The 26811-nt window shown below is 38.5% G+C and overlaps 1 protein-coding gene across 17 annotated transcripts in view; it reads left to right on the top strand.

The window, feature by feature from the left end:
* LOC103690071 (interaptin-like) overlaps window positions 1–26811 on the top strand; it is a 280846-nt gene that overhangs the window by 146130 nt on the left and 107905 nt on the right. For 11 of the 17 annotated variants that reach the window (XM_063277012.1, XM_063277016.1, XM_063277015.1 and 8 more), the window contains 7 exons: window positions 1840–1907; window positions 2299–2392; window positions 12998–13065; window positions 13458–13551; window positions 18235–18308; window positions 18701–18794; window positions 26517–26584. In XM_063277012.1, the coding sequence (XP_063133082.1) occupies window positions 1840–1907; window positions 2299–2392; window positions 12998–13065; window positions 13458–13551; window positions 18235–18308; window positions 18701–18794; window positions 26517–26584 (560 nt within the window). The remainder of the gene's footprint in view (window positions 1–1839; window positions 1908–2298; window positions 2393–12997; window positions 13066–13457; window positions 13552–18234; window positions 18309–18700; window positions 18795–26516; window positions 26585–26811) is intronic. The other 6 variants (XM_063277019.1, XM_063277014.1, XM_063277025.1 and 3 more) reach the window with 4 other exon arrangements.

Raw genomic sequence — 26811 nt, 5'->3', positions numbered from 1 at the left:
GACTTTCTCTCATTATTGTTGTTATGAAGACCAGTATAAGTGCATGCTGTTCTTTTAGGATGCATGGACCATTTTTATCTTCCTGTATCTGTTGAGGCCTTTTTTGCGACCAATTATATGGTCAATTTTGGAGTAGGTTCCATTAGGTGCTGAGAAGAAGTTCTATCCTTTTGTTTTAGGATGGAATGTTCTATAAATATCTGTTAAATGCATTTGTATTAACTTCTGTTAGTTTCTCTATGTCTCTGTATAATTTCAGTTTTCATGATCTGTTGAGTGATGAGAGTGGGTGTTAAAATCTCCTACTATTTTCATGTGATGTGCAATGTGTGCTTTGAGCTTTAGTAAGGTTTCTTTGATGAATGTAAATGCTCTTACATTTGGAGCATTGATATTTAGGATTGAGAACTCATCTTGGTAGATTTTTACTTTGATGAATATGAAGTGTCCTTCTTGATCTTTTTTACTGAGTTTTGGTTGAAAGTCAATTTTTTGTGATGTTAGAATTGCTACTCCAGCTTGTTTCTTCAGGCCATTTGCTTGGAACATTGTTTTCCATCCATTTATTCTGAGGTAGTGTCTGTCTTTGTCACTGAGGTGTTTATCCTGCATGCAGCAAAAATTCCTTAACCCCAGTTTTCCTGATTGTTCTCAGAGCTTGAGGGAGCAGTCTTGACTTCCTAGATTAACAGCTATCCCTGGTGGTGTGAACCAGTAAAGTCTCATGGATTAGTCAGATCATCAGGCTCTTTATACTGTGAAAGTTAAGCACAATCCTATGAGTACAGTATTCAATAACAAGGAAAAGCCATAGATGGAGAAAAGCATGTTTTCTAAAAAGGTACATGAATAACAACATGTGAAGTATACTTACTCCTATCTGCTACACGTGGAGGAGCACAAAAATACAGTTTAATGCAGCATTTACTAATTTTGCCTTATTTTTGAGAAATTGTGCATCAGTGGTTCTACATCTGGATATTTCTCTCAATCTTATGGCTTATCGTGTTGTTTCTCAATGCTTTTCTCTGTAAAACAGCTTAGCTTTTGAGCAAATGTGCTGATACAGCACTTTTGACTCATTACACAGGCATTGAAGACTGACATATCTCTGAATTTTTGGCAAGCTTCGTGTATATAAATAGTTCCAGTCAGCCAGGGATTCACCTAAAAACCTTGTCTCATACAAACCAAAAAACAAACAAACAGATAAACAAAGAAAAACGAAGATCCCTACTTTCCCCAAAAGAATGTAGCTCTTATTTTACCTTGTTTTTTTGCATATTAGAGAAGATATTCTCCACACATATATACACACTTGATGAATCAAATTACTTACCTATCTTGATGTTATTTATATTCAAATAGATTTAGTAAAACATGCTTAGGCGTCATAATTTACTAAAGAACACAGTAGTAATTTATTCTTGGAGAATCCTAATATGTAACATATACTAATACAAGTAATATTCTCTTCATACGCAGTGAAGTGTTTCCTGAGACATAACTGTACAAATTATTACCTTATGTAGTTTACCATTTCTCTCCATTTGGCCCATTGTTGCAATTTTATTAAGAGAAAAAATTTAATTGTTAAATAGCACAATTTATTTTGATATTACAATTGCCAGCTATCCCCATTTTAGGCTCTATGGCTATGAAAATCCTATTGTAACAGCTGTTGACTACAGTTTCCACAGAGTCACAGTAAATACATGGAAGGGCAGAAACTTTCATATTTCCTGAGAGAATTGAGCATAGTGCAGGACTGCAGTATTGCAGGATTGCACAGCATGTTTTTGACTATGACTAACACATTTATCTTCCATTTATGCCCAGACGTTTAGCTCCCAGTCACGAAAAGATACTGGAAGTAGAGAAGAGGACATGCTGGAGCAGCTAGAGAGGTACAGTGGAAAGCAATATGGCAAGGAAATTGAGAGCCCATAAAGGAAATAAGCAATACAAGATGAAGTCGTAGCATTTCTGATAAGAGTCCTTTCTGGTTCCTTTGAGAAGTCCTGCCTGAAGTTGTTTGAATTATGGACCTGCATGCTGGGTTGGGGTTCAGCAGTATGCATGGTTTCTATGTTCAAGGCCTCATGCACAGAAGTAGAAATGCATACTTTTAACCTTATCTCAAAACTTGCTGTGTGGACAACATTGCACAGCCAGAAAAATGATGGTTACCAAGACATTCACTTTGAATAATTTTAGAAAAGTATCTAAATGTTTCAGGAGTTCTCTGTTGTGTTTAATTTATCTGTGAGCCTAATTATTTTACAATATGGTTTTCAGTTTGAAACGTGACTTTGTGCAGCTAAAGGTTACCACAGAATGTCAAATAGAAGAATTAGAACAGCCTCAGATGACCTTGGATGGTACAAGTTGGGTAAGTGAGGTGAATTCAGATTACCATTTTTCTTTTTCAAGTAGGGTTGTATAGTAATAGTTTAATCACAATGAGAAATATCTCAAGAGCAACAGCAGGCATATTCACTCTGCAAACTTATGTGCAAAACTCCAGTGAACACAAATGAAACAATGAATAAATTTCACAATTTTGAAATGATATATTTTACAAATTAGATTTAGCTAATCATTTGTGTGTATTGTCACATGACAGCCCTAGTGAGTGTGAAAGAGAGACAACAACCTGTGGAACTTGGTTCTTTCCTCACACTGTGTGTGTTTCTGGGAATGAACTCTGATCAACAGGGAGGCTTGGTGTCAACCACCTATACCCATGAAGCTATCTTGTCTGTCTGAAATATACTTATGTATACATATTTTGTTGAAACTCTAATAACTTTAAAACTAATGTTATCTATTTGTGAAACTCACCTATAGGGATAATTGTTTAATTATTTTTTTGTTTTTATTTTTTTATTAGATATACTCCTTTAGTTACATTTCAGACCTTATTATGCTTCCCAGTTTCCTGTCCATAAGCAACCATGCCCTCCTCTCCCTTGCCCCCACCGGGTAGGGTACACTAAAGCGCCCCTTATTTTCCCCCCTCTATTCTTTGCTGCACTAGGGATCCAACCTTGGAAGGACCAAGGGATTCCCCTTCCCTGGTGCCCCAATAAGTATATTCTTTCCTAGATATGCAGTTGGAGCCCTGGGTCAGTCCATGTATAGTCTTTGTGTAGTGGTTTAGTCACTGGAACCTCTGGTTGGTTGGCATTGTTGTTGTTATGTCGTTGCAAGTTTCTTCAGCTCTTTCAATACGTCCTCTGACTCCTCCCAAGTGTGCCATATTCGCAGTTCAGTGGTTTGCTGCTAGCATTGACTTCTGCATTGGACATGCTCTGGATGTGTCACTCAGGAGAGACCTATATTCAGTCCCTTTCAGCATGCATTATCCAGCTTCATCATTCTTATGTAGTTTTGGTTACTTTATATAATTGGGCCACATGTAGGGCAGGTTTTAGCTTTTAATTTTTTTTTATTAACTTGAGTATTTCTTATATACATTTCAAGTGTTATTCCCTTTCCCGGTTTCCGGGCAAACATCCCCCTCCCCCCTCCCCTTCCTTATGGGTGTTCCCCTCCCAACCCTCCCCACATTGCCGCCCTCCACACATAGTCTAGTTCACTGGGGGTTCAGTCTTAGCAGGACCCAGGGCTTCCCCTTCCACTGGTGCTCTTACTAGGATATTCATTGCTACCTATGGGGTCAGAGTCCAGGGTCAGTCCATGTATAGTATTTAGGTAGTGGCTTAGTCTCTGGAAGCTCTGGTTGCTTGACATTGTTGTACTTTTGGGGTCTCGAGCCCCTTCAAGCTCTTCCAGTTCTTTCTCTGATTCCTTCAACGGGGGACCTATTCTCAGTTCAGTGGTTTGCTGCTGGCATTAGCCTCTGTATTTGCTGTATTCTGGCTGTGTCTCTCAGGAGCGATCTACATCCGGCTCCTGTCGGTCTGCACTTCTTTGCTTCATCCATCTTGTCTAATTGGGTGGCTGTATATGTATGGGCCACATGTGGGGCAGGCTCTGAATGGGTGTTCCTTCAGTCTCTGTTTTAATCTTTGCCTCTCTATTCCCTGCCAAGGGTATTCTTTTTCCTCATTTAAAGAAGGAGTGAAGCATTCACATTTTGATCATCCGTCTAGAGTTTCGTTTGTTCTAGGGATCTAGGGTAATTCAAGCATTTGGGCTAAAAGCCACTTATCAATGAGTGCATACCATGTATGTCTTTCTGTGATTGGGTTAGCTCACTCAGGATGATATTTTCCAGTTCCAACCATTTGCCTACGAATTTCATAAACTCGTTGTTTTTGATAGCTGAGTAATATTCCATTGTGTAGATGTACCACATTTTCTGTATCCATTCCTCTGTTGAAGGGCATCTGGGTTCTTTCCATTTTCTGGCTATTATAAATAAGGCTGCGATGAACATAGTGGAGCACGTGTCTCTTTTATATGTTGAGGCATCTTTTGGGTATATGCCCAAGAGAGGTATAGCTGGATCCTCAGGCAGTTCAATGTCCAATTTTCTGAGGAACCTCCAGACTGATTTCCAGAATGGTTTTACCAGTCTGCAATCCCACCAACAATGGAGGAGTGTTCCTCTTTCTCCACATCCTCGCCAGCATCTGCTGTCACCTGAGTTTTTGATCTTAGCCATTCTCACTGGTGTGAGGTGAAATCTCAGGGTTGTTTTGATTTGCATTTCCCTTATGACTAAAGATGTTGAACATTTCTTTAGGTGTTTCTCAGCCATTCGGCATTCCTCAGCTGTGAATTCTTTGTTTAGCTCTGAACCCCATTTTTTAATAGGGTTATTTGTTTCACTGCAGTCTAACTTCTTGAGTTCTTTGTATATTTTGGATATAAGGCCTCTATCTGTTGTAGGATTGGTAAAGATCTTTTCCCAATCTGTTGGTTGCCGTTTTGTCCTAACCACCGTGTCCTTTGCCTTACAGAAGCTTTGCAGTTTTATGAGATCCCATTTGTCGATTCTTGATCTTAGAGCATAAGCCATTGGTGTTTTGTTCAGGAAATTTTTTCCAGTGCCCATGTGTTCCAGATGCTTCCCTAGTTTTTCTTCTATTAGTTTGAGTGTGTCTGGTTTGATGTGGAGGTCCTTGATCCACTTGGACTTAAGCTTTGTACAGGGTGATAAGGATGGATCAATCTGCATTCTTCTACATGTTGCCCTCCAGTTGAACCAGCACCATTTGCTGAAAATGCTATCTTTTTTCCATTGGATGGTTTTGGCTCCTTTGTCAAAAATCAAGTGACCATAGGTGTGTGGGTTCATTTCTGGGTCTTCAATTCTATTCCATTGGTCTATCTGTCTGTCTCTGTACCAATACCATGCAGTTTTTATCACTATTGCTCTGTAATACTGCTTGAGTTCAGGGATAGTGATTCCCCCTGAAGTCCTTTTATTGTTGAGGATAGTTTTAGCTATCCTGGGTTTTTTGTTATTCCAGATGAATTTGCAAATTGTTCTGTCTAACTCTTTGAAGAATTGGATTGGTATTTTGATGGGGATTGCATTGAATCTGTAGATTGCTTTTGGTAAAATGGCCATTTTTACTATATTAATCCTGCCAATCCATGAGCATGGGAGATCTTTCCATCTTCTGAGGTCTTCTTCAATTTCTTTCCTCAGTGTCTTGAAGTTCTTATTGTACAGATCTTTTACTTGCTTGGTTAAAGTCACACCGAGGTACTTTATATTATTTGGGTCTATTATGAAGGGTGTCGTTTCCCTAATTTCTTTCTCGGCTTGTTTCTCTTTTGTATAGAGGAAGGCAACTGATTTATTTGAGTTAATTTTATACCCAGCCACTTTGCTGAAGTTGTTTATCAGCTTTAGTAGTTCTCTGGTGGAACTTTTGGGATCACTTAAATATACTATCATGTCATCTGCAAATAGTGATATTTTGACCTCTTCTTTTCCGATCTGTATCCCTTTGATCTCCTTTTGTTGTCTGATTGCTCTGGCTAGAACTTCAAGAACTATATTGAATAAGTAGGGAGAGAGTGGGCAGCCTTGTCTAGTCCCTGATTTTAGTGGGATTGCTTCAAGTTTCTCTCCATTTAGTTTAATGTTAGCAACTGGTTTGCTGTATATGGCTTTTACTATGTTTAGGTATGGGCCTTGAATTCCTATTCTTTCCAGGACTTTTATCATGAAGGGGTGTTGAATTTTGTCAAATGCTTTCTCAGCATCTAATGAAATGATCATGTGGTTCTGTTCTTTCAGTTTGTTTATATAATGGATCACGTTGATGGTTTTCCTTATACTAAACCATCCCTGCATGCCTGGGATGAAGCCTACTTGATCATGGTGGATGATTGTTTTGATGTGCTCTTGGATTCGGTTTGCCAGAATTTTATTGAGTATTTTTGCGTCGATATTCATAAGGGAAATTGGTCTGAAGTTCTCTTTCTTTGTTGTGTCTTTGTGTGGTTTAGGTATAAGAGTAATTGTGGCTTCGTAGAAGGAATTCGGTAGTGCTCCATCTGTTTCAATTTTGTGGAATAGTTTGGATAATATTGGTATGAGGTCTTCTATGAAGGTTTGATAGAATTCTGCACTAAACCCGTCTGGACCTGGGCTTTTTGGTTGGGAGACCTTTAATGACTGCTTCTATTTCCTTAGGAGTTATGGGGTTGTTTAACTGGTTTATCTGTTCCTGATTTAACTTCGATACCTGGTATCTGTCTAGGAAATTGTCCATTTCCTGAAGATTTTCAAGTTTTGTTGAATATAGGTTTTTATAGTAAGATCTGATGATTTTTTGAATTTCCTCTGAATCTGTTGTTATGTCTCCCTTTTCATTTCTGATTTTGTTAATTTGGACGCACTCTCTGTGTCCTCTCGTTAGTCTGGCTAAGGGTTTATCTATCTTGTTGATTTTCTCAAAGAACCAACTTTTGGTTCTGTTGATTCTTTCTATGGTCCTTTTTTTTTCTACTAGGTTGATTTCAGCTCTGAGTTTGATTATTTCCTGCCTTCTACTCCTCCTGGGTGTATTTGCTTCTTTTTGTTCTAGAGCTTTTAGGTGTGCTGTCAAGCTGCTGACATATGCTCTTTCCTGTTTCTTTCTGCAGGCACTCAGCGCTATGAGTTTTCCTCTTAGCACAGCTTTCATTGTGTCCTATAAGTTTGGGTATGTTGTATCTTCATTTTCATTAAATTCTAAAAAGTTTTTAATTTCTTTCTTTATTTCTTCCTTGACCAGGTTATCATTGAGTAGAGCATTGTTCAATTTCCACGTATATGTGGGCATTCTTCCCTTATTGTTATTGAAGACCAGTTTTAAGCCGTGGTGGTCCGATAGCACGCATGGGATTATTTCTATCTTTCTGTACCTGTTGAGGCCCGTTTTTTGACCAATTATATGATCAATTTTGGAGAAAGTACCATGAGGAGCTGAGAAGAAGGTATATCCTTTTGCTTTAGGATAGAATGTTCTATAAATATCCGTTAAGTCCATTTGGCTCATGACTTCTCTTAGTCTGTCGACATCACTGTTTAATTTCTGTTTCCATGATCTGTCCATTGATGAGAGTGGGGTGTTGAAATCTCCCACTATTATTGTGTGAGGTGCAATGTGTGTTTTGAGCTTTAGTAAGGTTTCTTTTACGTATGTAGGTGCCCTTGTATTTGGGGCATAGATATTTAGGATTGAGAGTTCATCTTGGTGGATTTTTCCTTTGATGAATATGAAGTGTCCTTCCTTATCTTTTTTGATGACTTTTAGTTGGAAATTGATTTTATTTGATATTAGAATGGCTACTCCAGCTTGCTTCTTCTGACCATTTGCTTGGAAAGTTGTTTTCCAGCCTTTCACTCTGAGGTAGTGTCTGTCTTTGTCTCTGAGGTGTGTTTCCTGTAGGCAGCAGAATGCAGGGTCCTCGTTGCATATCCAGTTTGTTAATCTATGTCTTTTTATTGGGGAGTTGAGGCCATTGATATTGAGAGATATTAAGGAATAGTGATTATTGCTTCCTGTTATATTCATATTTGGATGTGAGGTTATGTTTGTGTGCTTTCATTCTCTTTGTTTTGTTGCCAAGACGATTAGTTTCTTGCTTCTTCTAGGGTATAGCTTGCCTCCTTATGTTGGGCTTTACCATTTATTATCCTTTGTAGTGCTGGATTTGTAGAAAGATATTGTGTAAATTTGGTTTTGTCATGGAATATCTTGGTTTCTCCATCAATGTTAATTGAGAGTTTTGCTGGATACAGTAACCTGGGCTGGCATTTGTGTTCTCTTAGGGTCTGTATGACATCAGTCCAGGATCTTCTGGCCTTCATAGTTTCTGGCAAGAAGTCTGGTGTGATTCTGATAGGTCTCCCTTTATATGTTACTTGACCTTTTTCCCTTACTGCTTTTAATATTCTTTCTTTATTTTGTGTGTTTGGTGTTTTGACAATTATGTGACGGGAGGTGTTTCTTTTCTGGTCCAATCTATTTGGAGTTCTGTAGGCTTCTTGTATGTCTATGGGTATCTCTTTTTTTAGGTTAGGGAAGTTTTCTTCTATGATTTTGTTGAAGATATTTACTGGTCCTTTGAGCTGGGAGTCTTCACTCTCTTCTATACCTATTATCCTTAGGTTTGATCTTCTCATTGAGTCCTGGATTTCCTGTATGTTTTGGACCAGTAGCTTTTTCCGCTTTACATTATCTTTGACAGTTGAGTCAATGATTTCTATGGAATCTTCTGCTCCTGAGATTCTCTCTTCCATCTCTTGAATTCTGTTGGTGAAGCTTGTATCTACAGCTCCTTGTCTCTTCTTTTGGTTTTCTATATCCAGGGTTGTTTCCATGTGTTCTTTCTTGATTGCTTCTATTTCCATTTTTAATTCCTTCAACTGTTTGATTGTGTTTTCCTGGAATTCTTTCAGGGATTTTTGTGTCTCCTCTCTATGGGCTTCTACTTGTTTATTTATGTTTTCCTGGAATTCTTTCAGGGATTTTTGTGTCTCCTCTCTATGGGCTTCTACTTGTTTATTTATGTTTTCCTGGAATTCTTTCAGGGATTTTTGTGATTCTTTCAGGCATTTTTGCGATTCCTCTCTGTAGGCTTTTACTTGTTCTCTAAGGGAGTTCTTCACGTCTTTCTTGAAGTCCTCCAGCATCATGATCAAAAATGATTTTGAAACTAGATCTTGCTTTTCTGGTGTGTTTGGATATTCCATGTTTGTTTTGATGGGAGAATTGGGCTCCGATGGTGCCATGTAGTCTTGGTTTCTGTTGCTTGGGTTCCTGCGCTTGCCTCTCGCCATCAGATTATCTCTAGTGTTACTTTGTTCTGCTATTTCTGACAGTGGCTAGACTGTCCTATAAGCCTGTGTGTCAGGAGTGCTGTAGACCTGTTTTCCTCTCTTTCAGTCAGTTATGGGGACAGAGTGTTCTGCTTTCCGGCATGTAGTTTTTCCTCTCTACAGGTCTTCAGCTGTTCCTGTGGTCCTGTGTCTTGAGTTCACCAGGCAGCTTTCTTGCAGCAGAAAAGTTGGTCTTACCTGTGGTCCCGAGGCTCAAGTTCGCTCGTGGGGTGCTGCTCACGGGCTCTCTGCAGCGGCAGCAACCAGGAAGACCTGTGCCGCCCCTTCCGGGAGCTTCAGTGCACCAGGGTTCCAGATGGTCTTTGGCTTTTTCCTCTGGAGTCCGAGATGTGTGTGCAGAGAGCAGTCTCTTCTGGTTTCCCAGGCTTGTCTGCCTCTCTGAAGGTTCAGCTCTCCCTCCCACGGGATTTGGGTGCAGAGAACTGTTTATCCGGTCTGTTTCCTTCAGGTTCTGGTGGTGTCTCAGGCAGGGGTCCTGCCGCTCCTGGGCCCTCCCCCACGGGAGCCCAGAGGCCTTATACAGTTTCCTCTTGGGCCAGGGATGTGGGCAGGGGTGAGCAGTGTTGGTGGTCTCTTCCGCTCTGCAGCCTCAGGAGTGCCCACCTGACCAGGCGGTTGGGTCTCTCTCTCACAGGATCTGGGGGCAGAGAGCTGCTGCGGGCCGGGATCCGCGGGTGTGGGACTTCCGGTAAACACAGAACGTGCCCGGTCCTAGAGGAATTCTGCTTCCCTGTGTCCCAAGCTCACCAGGCAGCTTTCTTGCAGCAGAAAAGTTGGTCTTACCTGTGGTCCCGGGGCTCAAGTTCGCTCGTGGGGTGCTGCCCACGGGCTCTCTGCAGCGGCAGCAACCAGGAAGCGGATTTTAGTATATTAAACCATCCCTGCATCCCTGGGATGAAGCCTACTTGATCATGTTGAATGATAGTTTTGATGGGTTCTTGTTTCCGGTTTCCAAGAATTTTGTTGAATATATTTTTGTCAATATTCCTAAGGGAAATTGGTCTGAAGTTCTCTTTCTTTGTTGTGTCATTGCGTGGTTTTGGAGAAAAGTACTTGTGGCTTCAAAGAAGAAATTCGTTAGTGCTCCATCTGTTTCTATTTTGTGGAATAGTTTGGAGAGTATTGGTATGAGGTCTTCTATGAAGGTGTGAGAGAATTCTACTGTGATCCGATCTGGACCTGGGCTCTTTGTTTGGGAGACTTTTAATAACTGCTTCTGTTTCTTAGGAGTTATGGGGTTATTTAGATGGTTTATTTCTTCCTGATTTATCTTTGGTACTTGGCATCTGTGAATGAAATTGTCCATTTCCTCCAGATTTTCCCGTTTTGTTGAATATAGGGTTTTGTTGTAGGATCTGATGATTTTCTAAAAATTTCTTCAGATTTTGTTACGTCTCCCTTTTCATTTCTTATTTTGTTAATTTTGATACACTCTCTTTTATGACCTCTGTTTAGTCTGGCTAAGACTTTATCTATTTGTTGATTTTCTCAAAGAACCATGTCCTCGTTTTATTGATTCCTTATATAGTCTTTTTCATTTCTACATGGTTGATTTCAGCCCTGAGTTTTATTATTTGTTTCCTTCTACTCTTCTTGGATTTATTTATTTCTTTTTGTTCTAGAGCTTTTAGGTGTGCTGTCAACATTCTTACATCTGCTCTCTCCTGTTTCTTTTTGTAGGCTCTCAGAGCTATGAGTTTTAGTCTTAGTACTGCGTTTATTGTGTTCCATAAGTTTGGGGATTTTGTATCTTCATATTCATTAATTTCTAAGAAGTCATTAGTGTCTTTCTTTATGTTTTCCTTGACCAAGTTTTCATTGATGAGACCATTGTTAACTTTCATGTATATGTGGGGTTTCTGTCATTGTTGTTGTTATGAAGACCAGTCTTAGTGCATGCTGTTCTTTTAGGATACATGGAATCATTTCTGTCTTCCAATATCTGTTGAGGCCTATTTTGCAGCCAATGATATGGTCAATTTTAGCGTAGGTTCCATTAGGTGCTGAGAAGAAGTTCTATCCTTTTTTTTAAAGGATGGAATGTTCTATAAATATCTGTTAAATGCATTTGTTTTATAACTTCTGTTAGTTTCTCTATGTCTCTGTATAATTTCACTTTCCATGATCTGTCTAGTGATGAGTGTGGGTGTTAAAATGGCCTACTATTTTCATGTGATGTGCAATATGTGCTTTGAGCTTTAGGAAGGTATCTTTGATGAATGTCAATGCTCTTGCATTAGGAGCATTGATATATAAGATTGAGAGTTCATCTTGGTGGATTTTTCCTTTGACGAATATGAAATGTCCTTCTTGATCTTTTTTAATGACTCTTGGTTGAAAGTCAATTTTGTGTGATGTTAGGATGGCTACTCCAGCTTGTTTCTTCAGGCCATTTGCTTGGAAAGTTGTTTTCCAGCCATTTATTCTGAGGTAGTGTCTGTCTTTGTCACTGAGGTGTGTTTCCTGCATGCAGCAAAAATTCCTTAACCCTAGTTTTCCTGATTGTTCTCAGAGCTTGAGGGAGCAGTCCTGACTTCGTAAATTAACAGCTACCTCTAGTCATGGATTAGTTAGATCATCAGACTCTTTATACTCTGAACGTTAAGAACAATCCTATGAGTACAGTATTCAACAACAAGGAAAAGCCATAGATGGAAAAAAGCATGTTTTCTAAAAAGATACATGAATAACAACATGTAAAGTATACTTACTCCTATCGTCTGCTCGTGGAAGAGCACAAAAACACAGTTTAATGCAGCATTTACTAATTTTGCCTTATTTTTCAGAAATTGGGCATCAATGGTTCTACATCTGGATATTTCTCTCAATCTTATGACTTATCGTGTTGTTTCTCCATGCTTTTCTCTTTAAAACAGCTTAGCTCATGAGCAGATGTGCAGACATAGCACTTTTGACTCCTTACACAGGCATTGAAGACTGACAGATCTCTGAATTTATAGCAAGCTTCGTCTATAGAAATATTTCGGGTCAGCCAGGGATTCACCAAAAAATCTTGTCTCAAACAAGCCAAAACACAAACAAACAAACAAACAAACAAACAGATAAACAAACAAAAACAAACAGCCCTCCTCTCCCCAAAACAATGTCGCACTTATTTTTCCTTGGTTTTATTGCATATAAGAGAAGATATTCTCCCCACGAAAATACAAATGTGATGAGACAAATTACTTACCTGTTTTGATGTTATTTATATTCAAATAGCATTTAGTAAAACATGTTTAGAGGTCATAATGTTATAAAGACTACAGTAGTAATTTATTCTTGGAGACATCCTAATATATAACATATACTAATATAAGTAATATTCATTTCATATTCAGTGGTTTCCTGGTATATAATTGTACAAATTATTATCTTAGTTTACCATTTCTCTCCATTTGGCCCATTATTGCAATTTCAGTAACAGATAAAATTTAATTGTTAAATAACACAATTTATTTTGATATTAGAATTACCAGCTATCCTCATTTTAGGCTTTATGGCTATGAGAGTCCTATTGTAACAGCTGTTGACTACAGTTTCCACAGAGTCACAGTAAATACATGGAAGGGGAGAAACTTTGATATTTCCTGAGAGAACTGAGCATATTGCAGGACTGCAGAACTGCAGGATTGCACAGCATGTTTGGACTATGACTAACACATTTATCTTTATGCCCAGACGTTTAGCTCCCAGTCACGAAAAGATGCTACAAGGAGAGAAGAGGACATGCTGGAGCAGCTAGAGAGGTACAATGGAAAGCAATATGGCAAGGAAAATGAGAGCCCATAAAGGAAATAAGCAGTACAAGATGAAGTCGTAGCATTTCTGATAAGTGTCCTATTTGTTACCATTGAGAAGTTCCTGCCTGAAGTTGTTTGAAGTATGGACCTGCATGCTGGGTTGGGGTTCAGCAGTATGCATGCTTTCTATGTTCAAGGACCACATGCACAGACATAGAAATGCATACTTTTAACCTTATCTCAAAACTTGCTGAGTGGGTAACATTGCACATTCATAAATATGATGGTTTCCAAGCCATTCACTTGAATAATTTTAGAAAAGTATCTAAATATTTCAGGAGCTCTCTGTTGTGTTTAATTTATCTGTGAGCCTAATTATTTTACAATATGGTTTTCAGTTCGAAACGTGACTTTCTCCAGCCAAAAGTTACCACAGAATGTCAAATAGAAGAATTAGAACAGCCTCAGATGACCTTGGATGGTACAAGTTGGGTAAGTGAGTTGTATTCAGAATACCATTTTTCTTTTTCAAGTAGGGCTGTATAGTAATATTTCAGGCACCATGAGAAATATCTCCAGAGCAACAGCAGGCATATTCACTCTGCAATCATATGTGCAAAACCCCAGTGAACACAAATGAAACAATGAATAAATTTCAAAATTTTGAAATGATACATTGTACAAATTAGATTTATCTAATCATTTGTGTGTATTGTCACATGACTGCCCTATTGAGTTTGGAAGAGAGACTACAATGTGTGGCACTTGGTTCTTTCCTCACACTGTCTGTGTTCCTGGGAATGAACTCTGATCAACAGGGATGCTTGTTGTCAACCACCTATGCCCATGAAGCTATCCTGTCTGTCTGAAATATACTTACGTATACATATTTTGTTGAACATCTAATAAGTTAAAAACTGATGTTATCTATTTGTGAAACTCACCCATCAGGATAATTTTTAAGTAATATTTTTGTCTTTATTTTTTATTAGATATACTCCTTTACTTACATTTTAGATCTTATTATGCTTCCCAGTTTCCTGTCCATAAGCAACCATTCCTTCCCCTCCTTCACCCCCACCAGGTTGTGAACACTATAGTCCCCTCTTATTGCTCCCCTCCATACTCCGCTGCACTGGGGGTCCAACCTTGGCAGCACCAAGTGCTTCGCCTCCCTGGTGCCCCAGTAAGTATATTCTTTGCTAGATATGCATTTGGAGCCCTCGGTCAGTCTACGTATAGTCTGTGTGTAGTGGTTTTGTCACTGAAGCTCTGTTTGGTTGGCATTGTTGTTTTTATGTGTTTGCAAGCCTCTTCAACTCTCTCAATACTTCCTCTGACTCCCCCCATAGGGTGCCATATTCTCAGTTCAGTGGTTTGCTGCTAGCATTGACCTCTGTATTGGACATGGTGTGGATGTGTCTCTCAGGAGAGACCTATATTCAGTCCCTTTCAGCATGCATTTTCTAGCTTCATCATTCTTATGCAGTTTTGGTTACTGTATATAATTGGGCCACATGTAGGGCAGGTTTGAAGGGCTGTTCTTTGAGTCACTGCTCTAATCTTTGCTTGCATATCCCTTCCTATGGATTAGTTCCCCCATTTTAAGAAGGAGTGGGAGCATCTGCATTTTGGTCATCCTTCTTGAGCTTCCTATGGCCTCTGGATTGCATCTTGGGTAATTCGAGCTTTTTGGCTAATATCCACTTATCAATGAGTGCAAGAGAAATGTGTTTTTCTGTGATTGTGTAATCTCACTCAGGATGATATTTTCTAGTTCCATCTATTTGCCTATGAATTTCATGAAGTCATTGTTTTTCATAGCTGAGTAGTACTCCATTGTGTATATGTACCTCATTTTTTGAATCCATTCCTCTGTTGAAGGGCATCTGTGTTCTTTCCAGTTTCTGGCTTTTATAAATCATACTGCTATAAACACAGTGGAGCATGTTCCTTTATTGTATGTTAGAACATCTTTTGTGTAGATGACCAAGAGGGATATATAGCTTGGTCCTCACGTAGTGGAACATTCAATTTTCTGAGGAACCTCCAGACTGATTTCCAGAGTGGTTGAAGCAGTTTGCAGTCTTACCAACATTGGAGGAGTGTTCCTCTTTCTCGACATCCTTGCCAGCATCTGCTGTCACTGGAGTTTTTGATCTTAACAATTGTCACTACTCTGAGGTGAAATCTCAGGGTTCATTTGATTTGTATTTCAGTGATGAGGAAGGAAGTTTAACATTTCTTTAGGTACTTTTTGGCCATTAGATATTTGTCAGCTGAGGATGTTTTGTTTATCTCTGTACTCCATTTTTTAATACTGTTATTTGGCTCTCTGGAGTCTAACTTCTTGAGTTCTTTGTATATTTAGGATATTAGCCCTCTATCAGATGTAACATTGGTAAACATCTTTTCCCAATCTGTTGTTTGCCATTTTGTCCTAATGACAGTGTCTTTTGCTTGGCAAAAGCTTTGCAGTTTTATGAGGTTCCTTTTGTTGATTCTTGATCATAAGGCCTGAGCCATTGTTGTTTTTTTCAGGAAATTTTCCCCAGTGCCCATGTGTTCAAGACTCTTCCCCACTTTTTCTTCTATTAGTTTGAGGGTATATGGTTTGATGTGGAGGACCCTTATCTACCTGGACTTAAACTTTGCAAATGGCCATAAAAATCTATTGATTTGCATTCTTCTACATGCTGACCACCAGTTGAACCAGCACCCTTTGTTGAAAATGCTATCATTTTCCCATTGCATGGTTTTATCACCTTTGTCAAAGATCAGGTGATCATAGCTATGTGGGTTCATTCCTGGGTCTTCAATTGTGTTCCACTGATCTACCTGTCTGTCTCTATACCAATACCAAAAACATGTTTTAACTGTTGCTCTGTAATACAGCTTGAGGTAGGGGATAGTTATTCCCCCAGAAGTTCTTTTATTGTTGAGTATAGTTTTTGCTATCCTGGGATTTTGTTATTCCAAATTGCTCTTTCTATCTCTACGAAGATTTGAGTTGGAGTTTGATGGGGATTTCATTTAATCTGTAGCTTTTTTTGGCAACATGGCCATTTTTACCTTATTAATCCTGCTGCTTCATGAGCATCGAAGATCTGTCTTCTAAGATCTTCTTCAATTTCTTTCTTCAGAGACTTGAAGTTCATGTCATACAGATCTTTCACTTGCCTGTTTAAAGTCATACCAATCTATTTTATACTATTTTGGACTATTGTGATGGGTGTCATTCCATAAGTATAGCAATGTTGTAACTTCATATTCATTAAGTTCTAAAAAGTCTTTAATTTCTTTCTTTATGTTTTCTTTTCCAAGTTGTCATTGAAGAAGAGTATTGTTAAACTTCCATGTATACGTGGGGTTTCTGTCATTATTGTTGTTCTGAAGACCAGTTTTAGTGCATGCTGTTCTTTTAGGATGCATGGGATTTTTTCTATCTTCTTGTATCTGTTGAGGCCTGTTTTGCGGCCAGTTAAGGGTCAATATTGGAGTAGATTCTATTAGATGCTGAGAAGAAGTTCTATCCTTTTGTTTTAAGATGGAATGTTCTATAAGTATCTGTTAAATGCATTTGGTTTATAACTTCTGTTAGTTACTCTATGTCTCTGTATAATTTCACTTTCCATGATCTGTCTAGTGATGAGCATGGGGTGTTTAAATCTCCTACTATTTTCATGTGGTGTGCAATGTGTGCTTTGAGCTTTAGTATGGTTTGTTTGATGAATGTAAATGCCCTTACATTTGGAGCATTGATATTTAAGATTGAGAGTTCATCTTGGTGGATTTTTCCTTTGATGAATATAACGTGTCCTTCCTGATCTTTTTTAATGACTCTTGGTTGAAAGTCAATTTTGTGTGATGTTAGGATGGCTACTCCTGCTTGTTTCTTCAGGCCATTTGCTTGGAAAGTTGTTTTCCAGCCATTTATTCTGAGGTAGTGTCCGTCTTTGTCACTGAGCTATGTTTCCTTCATGCAGCAAAAATTCCTTAACCCTAGTTTTCCTGATTGTTCTCTGAGCTTGAGGGAGCAGTCCTGAGTTCCTAGATTAACATCTACCCCGGATGTATTAGTCAGATCGTCAGACTCTTTATACTCTGAACGTTAAGAAAAATCCTATGAGTATAGTATTCAATAACAAGGAAAAAAGCATGTTTTCTAAAAAGGTACATGAATAGCAACATGTGAAGTAAACTTACTCCTATCGTCTGCTCGTGGAAGAGCACAAAAACACAGTTTAATGCAGCATTTACTAATTTTGCCTTATTTTTCAGAAATTGGGCATCAGTTGTTCTACATCTGGATATTTCTCTCAATCTTATGACTTATCGTGTTGTTTCTCCATGCTTTTCTCTTTAAAACAGCTTAGCTCCTGAGCAGATGTGCAGACATAGCACTTTTGACTCCTTACACAGGCATTGAAGACTGACAGATCTCTGAATTTATGGCAAGCTTCGTCTATAGAAATATTTCGGGTCAGCCAGGGATTCACCAAAAAAATCTTGTCTCAAACAAACCAAAAAACAAACAAGCAAACAAACAGATAAACAAACAAAAACAAACAGCTCTCCTCTGCCCAAAACAATGTAGCACTTATTTTACCTTGGTGTTTTGCATATAAGAGAAGATATTCTCCACACGTAGATACACATGTGATGAGGTAAATTACTTACCTATCTTGATGCTATTTATCTTCAAGTAGCATTTAGTAAAATATGCTTAGGGGTCATAATTTCCTAAAGAACACAGTAGTAATTTATTCTTGGAGACATCCTAATATGTAACATATACTAATATAAGCAATATTCACTTCATATTCAGTGAAGTGTTTCCTGAGATAAAATTGTATAAATTACTACCTTATATAGTTTACCATTTCTCCCCATTTGGCCCATTATTGTAATTTCAGTAACAGATAAAAATTAATTGTTAAAAAGCACAATTTATTTGGATATTAGAATTGCCAGCTATCCTCATTTTAGGCTCTATGGCTATGAGAGTCCTATTGTAACAGCTGTTGACTACAGTTTCCACAGAATCACAGTAAATACATGGAAGGGGGGAAACTTTGATATTTCCTGAGAGAATTGAGCATATTGCAGGACTGCAGGACTGCAGGATTGCACAGCATGTTTGGACTATGACTAACACATTTATCTTCCATTTAGGCCCAGACGTTTAGCTCCCAGTCACGAAAAGATGCTGCAAGTAGAGAAGAGGACATGCTGGAGCAGCTAGAGAGGTACAATGGAAAGCAATATGGCAAGGAAAATGAGAGCCCATAAAGGAATTAAGCATTACAAGATGAAGTCGTAGCATTTCTGATAAGAGTCCTTTGTGGTGCCATTGAGAAGTTCCTGCCTGAAGTTGTTTGAAGTATGGACCTGCATGCTGGGTTGGGGTTCAGCACTATGCATGCTGTATATGTTCAAGGACCACATGCACAGAAGTAGAAATGCATACTTTTAACCTTATCTTAAAACTTGCTGTGTGGACAACATTGCACAGCCAGAAAAATGATGGTTACCAAGCCATTCACTTGAATAATTTTAGAAAAGTATCTAAATATTTCAGGAGCTCTCTGTTGTGTTTAATTTATCTGTGAGCGTAATTATTTTACAATATGATTTTCAGTTCGAAACGTGACTTTCTCCAGCTTAAAGTTACAACAGAACGTCAAACAGAAGAATTAGAACAGCCTCAGATGACCTTGGATGGTACAAGTTGGGTAAGTGAGTTTTATTCAGAAACCATTTTTTTTTCAAGTAGGGCTGTATAGTAATATTTCAGGCACCATGAAAAATATCTCCAGAGCAACAGCAGGCATATTCACTATGCAAGCTTATGTGCAAAACTGCAGTGAACACAAATGAAACAGTGAATAAATTTCACAATTTCGAAATGATATATTTTACAAATTAGATTTAGCTAATCATTTGTGTGTATTGTCACGTGACTGCCCTAGTGAGTATGGAAGAGAGAAAACAACGTTTGGTAATTGGTTCTTTCCTCACGCAGTGTGCGTTCCTGGTAATGAACTGTAATCAACAGGTAGGCTTGGTGTCAACCACCTATAGCCATGAAGCTATCTCGTCCGTCTGAAATATATATACATATACATTTATTTTGTTGAATCTCTAATAAATTTAAAACTGATGTTATTTCTTTGTGAAACTAACCCATAGGGATGATATTTATTAATTTTTTGTTTTTATTTTTTTAATAGATACATTTCTTTACTTACATTTCAAACCTTATTCTGCTTCCCAGTTTCCTGTCCATAAGCACCCATTCTCTCCCCTCCCTCACCACACCGGGTAGTGAACACTATAGAACCCTCTGATTGCCCCCCTCCATACTCTGCCGCACTGGGGGTCCAAACTGGCAGGACTAAGGGCTTACCCTTTCCCTGGTACCCCCACAAGTCTATTCTTCGCTAGCTATGCAGTTGGAGCCCTGGGTCAGTCCAGTCCATGTATAGTCTTTGTGTACTGTTTTAGTTACTGGAAGGTATGGGTGGTTGGCATTGTTGTTTTTATGTGGTTGCAAGCTCCTTCAACTCTTTCAATGCTTCTTCTGACCCACCAAGGGTACCATATTCTCAGTTCAGTGGTTTGCGGCTAGCAGTGACCTCTGTATTGGAAATGCTCTGGATGTCTCTCTCAGCAGCAACCTATATCGGTCCCTTTCAGCATGCCTTTTCTACCTTCATCATTCTTATGTAGTTTTTGTTACTGTATACTATTGGGAAACCCGTGGGGTAGGCTTTGAAGGGCCATTCTTTGAGTCACTGCTCTAAACTTTGCTTGCATATCCCTTCCTATGGATTAGTTCCCCCCTTTTAAGAAGAAATGGGAGCATCTGCATTTTGGTCATCCTTCTTCTTCAGCATCCTGTGGCCTGTGGATTGCATCTTGAGTAATTCGAGCTTTTTGGCTAATATCCACTTATCAATGAGTGCAAGAGAAATGTGTTTTTCTGTGATTGTGTAAACTCACTCAGGATGATATTTTCTAGTTCCATCCATTTGCCTATGAATTTCACGAAGTCATTGTTTTTCGTAGCTGAATAGTACTCCATTGGGTATATGTACCTCATTTTTTGAATCCATTCCTCTGTTGAAGGGCATCTGTGTTCTTTCCAGCTTCTGACTTTTATAAATAAGGCTGCTATAAACACAGTGGAGCATGTTTCTATGTTGTATTTTAGGGTATCTTTTGCGTTGATGACCAAGAGTGATATATAGCTTGGTCCTCAGGTAGTCGAATATCCAATTTTCTGATGAACCACCAGAATAAATACAGAGTGGTTGAAGCAGTTTGCAGTCTCACCAACATTAGAGGAGTCTTCCTTTTCTCCACATCCTCGCTAGCATCTACTGTCACTGGAGTTTTTGATCTTAGTCATTCTGACTTGTCTGAGGTGGAATCTCAGTTTGATTTTATTGTATTTCCCTGATGAGGAAGGAAGTTGAACATTTCTTTAGGTTCTTTTTGACCATTCAATATTCATCAGCTGCGAATGTTTTGTTTATCTCTGTACTCCATTTTTAATATGGTTATTTGGCACTCTGGGATCTAACTTTTGGAGTTCTTTGTATATTTTACATATTAGCCCTCTATCAGATTTAAGATTGTTAAAGGTCTTTTCCCAATCTGTTGTTTGCCATTTTGTCCTCATGAGAGTGTCTTTTGCTTTGCAAAAGCTTTGCAGTTTTATGAGGTCCCTTTTGTTGATTCTTAATCTTAGACCATGAGCCTTTGATTTTTTTTTCAGGAAATTTTCCCCAGTGCCCATGTGTTCCAGACTCTTCCCCACCCTTTCTTCTGTTAGTTAGATGTGGAGGTCCTTTATCTACTTGGACTTAAGCTTTGTACATAGTCATAATAATGGATTGATTTGCATTCTTCTACAGGCTGACCACCAGTTGAACCAGCTCCCTTTTTTGAAAATACTATCATTTTTCCATTGCATGATTTTAGCTCCTTTGTCAAATTTCAGTTGATCATAGCTATGTGGGTTCATTTTTTGGTCTTCAATTCTGTTCCACTGATCTACCTGCCTCTCTCTGTACCAATACCATACACATTTTATAACTGTTGCTCTGCAATACAGCTTGAGGTAGGGGATCGTGATTCCCCCGGTTCTTTTATGGTTGAGTATAGTTTTTGCTATCCTGGGGTTTTTTTATTCCAAATGAATTTGCAAATTGCTCTTTCTATCTCTACGAATAATCAAGATGGAGTTTTGATGGGGATTGCATTTAATCTGTAGATTGCTTTGCTCAAAATGGCCATTTTTACTATATTAATCCTGCAAATTGATGAGCATCGAAGATCTGTCCATCTTCTGAGATCATCTTCAATTTCTTTCTGCAGAGACTTGAAGTTCTACAGATCTTTCACTTGCCTGTCCAAAGTCACACAAATCTATTTTATACTATTTTGGCCTATTGTGAAGGGTGTCATTTCCTTAATTTCTTTCTCAGCCTGTTTATCCTTTGAGTAGAGGTAGGCTACTGACTTGTTTAAGTTAATTTTAAATCCCGACACTTGATAATGCTGAAGTTGTTTATTGGGTTAAGTAGTTCTCTGGTAGAACTTTTGGGGTTGATGAAGTACACCATCATATCATCTGCAAATAGTGATATTTTGTTTTCTTCCTTTCCTATTTGTATCTCTTTGACCTCCTTTGGCTGTCTGATTGCTCTGGCTATGACTTCGAGTACTATATTAAAGAAGTAGTGAGTGGGAAGTCCTTTTCTAGACCCTAATTTTAGTGGGATTGCTTCTACTTTCTCTCCATTTAGTTTGATGTTATCTACTGGTTTGCTGTGTATTGCTTTTACTACGTTTAGATATGGACCTTGTATTTCTGATCTTTCCAGGGCTTTTATCATGAAGAGGTTTTTTTTGTTTGTTTGTTTGGTTTTTTTTTTGTTTTTTTTTTATTAACTTGAGTATTTCTTATATACATTTCGAGTGTTATTCCCTTTCCCGGTTTCCAGGCAAACATCCCCCTCCCCCCTCCCCTTCCTTATGGGTATTCCCCTCCCAACCCTCCCCCCATTGCCACCCTCCCCCCACCAGTCTAGTTCACTGGGGGTTCAGTCTTAGCAGGACCCAGGGCTTCCCCTTCCACTGGTGCTCTTACTAGGATATTCATTGCTACCTATGAGGTCAGAGTCCAGGGTCAGTCCATGTATAGTCTTTAGGTAGTGGCTTAGTCCCTGGAAGCTCTGGTTGCTTGGCATTGTTGTACTTTTGGGGTCTCGAGCCCCTTCAAGCTCTTCCAGTTCTTTCTCTGATTCCTTCAATGGGGGTTCTATTCTCAGTTCAGTGGTTTGCTGCTGGCATTCGCCTCTGTATTTGCTGTATTCTGGCTGTGTCTCTCAGGAGCGATCTACATCTGGCTCCTGTCGGTCTGCACTTCTTTGCTTCATCCATTTTGTCTAATTGGGTGGCTGTATATGTATGGGCCACATGTGGGGCAGGCTCTGAATGGGTGTTCCTTCAGTCTCTGTTTTAATCTTTCCCTCTCTCTTCCCTGCCAAGGGTATTCTTGTTCCCCTTTTAAAGAAGGAGTGAAGCATTCACATTTTGATCATCCGTCTTGAGTTTCATTTGTTCTAGGCATCTAGGGTAATTCAAGCATTTGGGCTAATAGCCACTTATCAATGAGTGCATACCATGTATGTCTTTCTGTGATTGGGTTAGCTCACTCAGAATGATATTTTCCAGTTCCAACCATTTGCCTACGAATTTCATAAAGTCGTTGTTTTTGATAGCTGAGTAATATTCCATTTTGTAGACGTACCACATTTTCTGTATCCATTCCTCTGTTGAAGGGCATCTGGGTTCTTTCCAGCTTCTGGCTATTATAAATAAGGCTGCAATGAACATAGTGGAGCACGTGTCTTTTTTATATGTTGGGGCATCTTTGGGTATATGCCCAAGAGAGGTATAGCTGGATAAGAAGAGGTTTTTAATTTTGTCAAATGCTTTTTCAGTATCTCATGAAATGATCATGTGGTTCTTATCTTTGACTTTGCTTATATAGTGGATTACATTGATGGATTTTCATATATTAAACCATCCCTGCATCCCTGGGATGAAGCCTACTTGATCATCATGAATGATTGTTTTGATGTGATCTTGTTTTCAGTTTACAAGAATTTTGTTGAATATTTTTGTGTATTAATAATTGAAATTGGTCTGAAGTTTTCTTTCTTTGTTGGGTCGTTGTGTGGTTTTGGCATAAGAATACTTGTGGCTTTATAGAAGGAATTTGTTAGTGCTCCATCTGTTTCTCTTTTGTGGAATAGTTTGGGCAGTATTGGTATGAGGTCTTCCAAGAAGGTCTGATAGAATTCTGCACTGATCCCATCTGGACTTGGGGTCTTTTTGTTTGGGAGACTTTTAATAACTGCTTCTGTTTCTTCAAGTGTTATGGGGTTGTTTAGCTTATTTCTTCCTGATTAAACTTTTGTACCTGTCATCCATGCAGAAAATTTTCCATTTCCTCCAGATTTTCCCGTTTTGTTGAATATAGGGTTTTGTAGTAGGATCTGATGATTTTTTAATTTCTTCAGATTCTGTTGTTAGGTCTCCCTATTCATTCCTGAGTTTCTTAATTTTGATACACTCTCTGTGACCTCTGTTTAGTCTAACTAAGGTTTTATCTATTTGTTGATTTTCTCAAAGAACCAGGTCCTAGTTTTGTTGATTCCTTATACCATCTTTTTCATTTCTACTTGGTTGATTTCATTCTTGACTTTGATTATTTCCTGCCTTCTACTCCTCTTGCGATGGTTTATTTCTTTTATTTCTAGAGATTTTAGGTGTGCTGTCAAGGTTCTGACATCTGCTCTCTCCTGTTTCTTTTTGCAGGCTCTCAGAGCTATGATGAGTTTTCCTCTTAGTACTGCTTTCATTGTGTTCCATAAGTTTGGGAAAGTTGTATCTTCATATTCATTAAATTCCAAGAAGTCTTTAATTTCTTTCCTTATGTTTTCCTTGACTAAGTTGTCATTGAGTAGAGCATTGTTAAACTTCTATGCATATATGGGCTTTCTGTCATTATTGTTGCTATGAAGACCAGTCTTAGTGAATGCTGTTCTTTTTTTTTTTTTGGAGAAATAATACAATTTATTCTATATAAACAAAGCGAGCCATCCAAACACTGTTGTTACTATGGCTGAAATATAATTTACAGACTTTTCAGAACATTAAAGTCCAATTCTCATTTATATGGTGGTGTTTTTCTTGTAGGGCCTGGGAGATAAGCAGGATAAATGGTAACATTCCTGTATTATTATTAGGTTTTCAGATTTAAATTCTTTTTTTTTTTTATTAACTTGAGTATTTCTTATATACATTTCGAGTGTTATTCCCTTTCCCGGTTTCCGGGCAAACATCCCCCTCCCCCCTCCCCTTCCTAATGGGTGTTCCCCTCCCTACCCTCCACCCATTGCCGCCCTCCCCCCATAGACTAGTTCACTGGGGGTTCAGTCTTAGCAGGACCCAGGGCTTCCCCTTCCACTGGTGCTCTTACTAGGATATTCATTGCTACCTATGGGGTCAGAGTCCAGGGTCAGTCCATGTATAGTCTTTAGGTAGTGGCTTAGTCTCTGGAAGCTCTGGTTGCTTGGCATTGTTTTAGATTGCATGGGATTATTTCTATCTTCCTGTTATCTGTAGAGGCCTGTTTTGCAGCCAATTATATGGTCAATTTTGGAGTAGGTTCCATTAGGTGCTGAGAAGAAGGCATATCCTTTTGTTTTAGGATATAATGTTCTATAAGTACCTGTTAAATGCATTTGGTTTATAACTTCTGTTAGTTTCTCTAAGTCTCTGTATAATTTCTATTTCCATGATCTGTCTAGTGATGAGCATGGGGTATTTAAATCTCCTACTCTTTTCATGTGATGTTCAATGTGTGCTTTGAGCTATAGTTAAGTTTCATTGATGAATGTAAATGCCCTTGCATTTGAGGCATTGATATTTAGGATTGGGAGTTCATTTGGTGGATTTTTCCTTTGATGAATATGAAGTGTCCTTCCTGATCTTTTTTAATGACTTTTGGTTGAAAGTCAATTTTGTTTGATGTTAGGATGGCTACTCAGCTTGTTTCTTCAGGCCATTTGCTTGGAACATTGTTTCTAGCCATTTATCCTGAGGTAGTGTCTTTCTTTGTCACTGAGGTGTGTTTTCTGCATGCGGCAAAATTCCTTAACCCCAGTTTTCCTGATTGTTCTCTGAGCTTGAGGGAGCAGTCCTGACTTCCTGAACAGCAACCCCTGGTGTTGTGAACCAGTAAAGTCTCATGATTAGTCTGATCATCATACTCTTTATACTCTGAATGTTAAGAAAAGTCGTATGAGTACAGTATTCAATAAAAGGAAAAGCCATAGATGGAGAAAAGCATGTTTTCTAAAAAGGTACATGAATAACAACATGTGAAGTAAACTTACTCCTATCTGCTACACGTGGAGGAGTACAAAAACACAGTTTAATGCACTATTTACAAATTTTGCGTTATTTTTCAGAAATTGTGCATCAGTGGTTCTACATCTGGATATTTCTCTCAATCTTATGATTTATTGTGTTGTTTCTCAATGCTTTTCTCTATAAAACAGCTTGGCTTTTGAGCAGATGTGCTGACATAGCACTTTTGACTCATTACCCAAGCATTGAAGACTGACAGATCTCTGAATTTGGTGCAAGCCTTGTCTACTGAAATAGTTCCAGTCAGCCAGGGATTCACCAAAAAATCTTTTCCCAAACAAACAAAAAACAAACAAACAAACAAAGAAACAGATAAACAAACAAAAACAAACAGCCCTCCTATCTCGGGAACAATGTAGCACTTATTTTACCTTTTTTTTTTTGCATATTAGAGAAGATATTCTCCATACGTAGATACACATGTGATGAGATAAATTACTTACTTATCTTGATGCTATTTATCTTCAGGTAGCATTTAGTAAAACATGCTTAAGGGTCATAATTTACTAAAGAACACAGTAGTAATTTATTCTTGGAGACATCCTAATATGTAACATATAATAATATAAGTAATATTCACTTCATATTCAGTGAAGTGTTTCCTGAGATATAATCGTATAAATTATTACCTTATGTAGTTTACCATTTCTCCCCATTTGGCCCATTATTGTAATTTCAGTAACAGATAAAATTTAATGGTTAAAAAGCACAATTTATTTGGATATTAGAATTGCCAGCTATCCTCATGTTATGTTTTATGGCTATGAGAGTCCTATTGTAACAGCTGTTGACTACAGTTTCCACAGAGTCATAGTAAATACATGGAAGGGAAGAAACTTTCATATTTCCTGAGAGAATTGAGCATAGTGCAGGACTGCAGAACTGCAGGATTGCACAACATGTTTTGGACTTGACTAACACATTTATCTTCCATTTATGGCCAGACATTTAGCTCCCAGTCACGAAACGATGCTACAAGGAGAGAAGAGGACATTCTGGATCAGCTAGAGAGGTACAGTGGAAAGCCATATGGCAAAGAAATTGAGAGCCCATAAAGGAAATAAGCAGTACAAGATGAAGTTGTAGCATTTCTGATAAGAGTCCTTTCTGGTGCCATGGGGAAGTTACTGCCTGAAGTTGTTTGAATCATGTAACTGCGTGCTGGGTTGGGGTTCAGCAGTATGCATGCTTTATATGTTCAAGGATCACATGCACAGAAGTAGAAATGCATACTTTTAA

Source organism: Rattus norvegicus, chromosome 17, assembly GCF_036323735.1.
Source record: "Rattus norvegicus strain BN/NHsdMcwi chromosome 17, GRCr8, whole genome shotgun sequence".
In the NCBI taxonomy this organism is placed as follows: Eukaryota; Metazoa; Chordata; class Mammalia; order Rodentia; family Muridae; genus Rattus; species Rattus norvegicus.
Note: the sequence above shows the minus strand (reverse complement) of the source record. Positions and strands in the feature narration are given on the sequence as shown.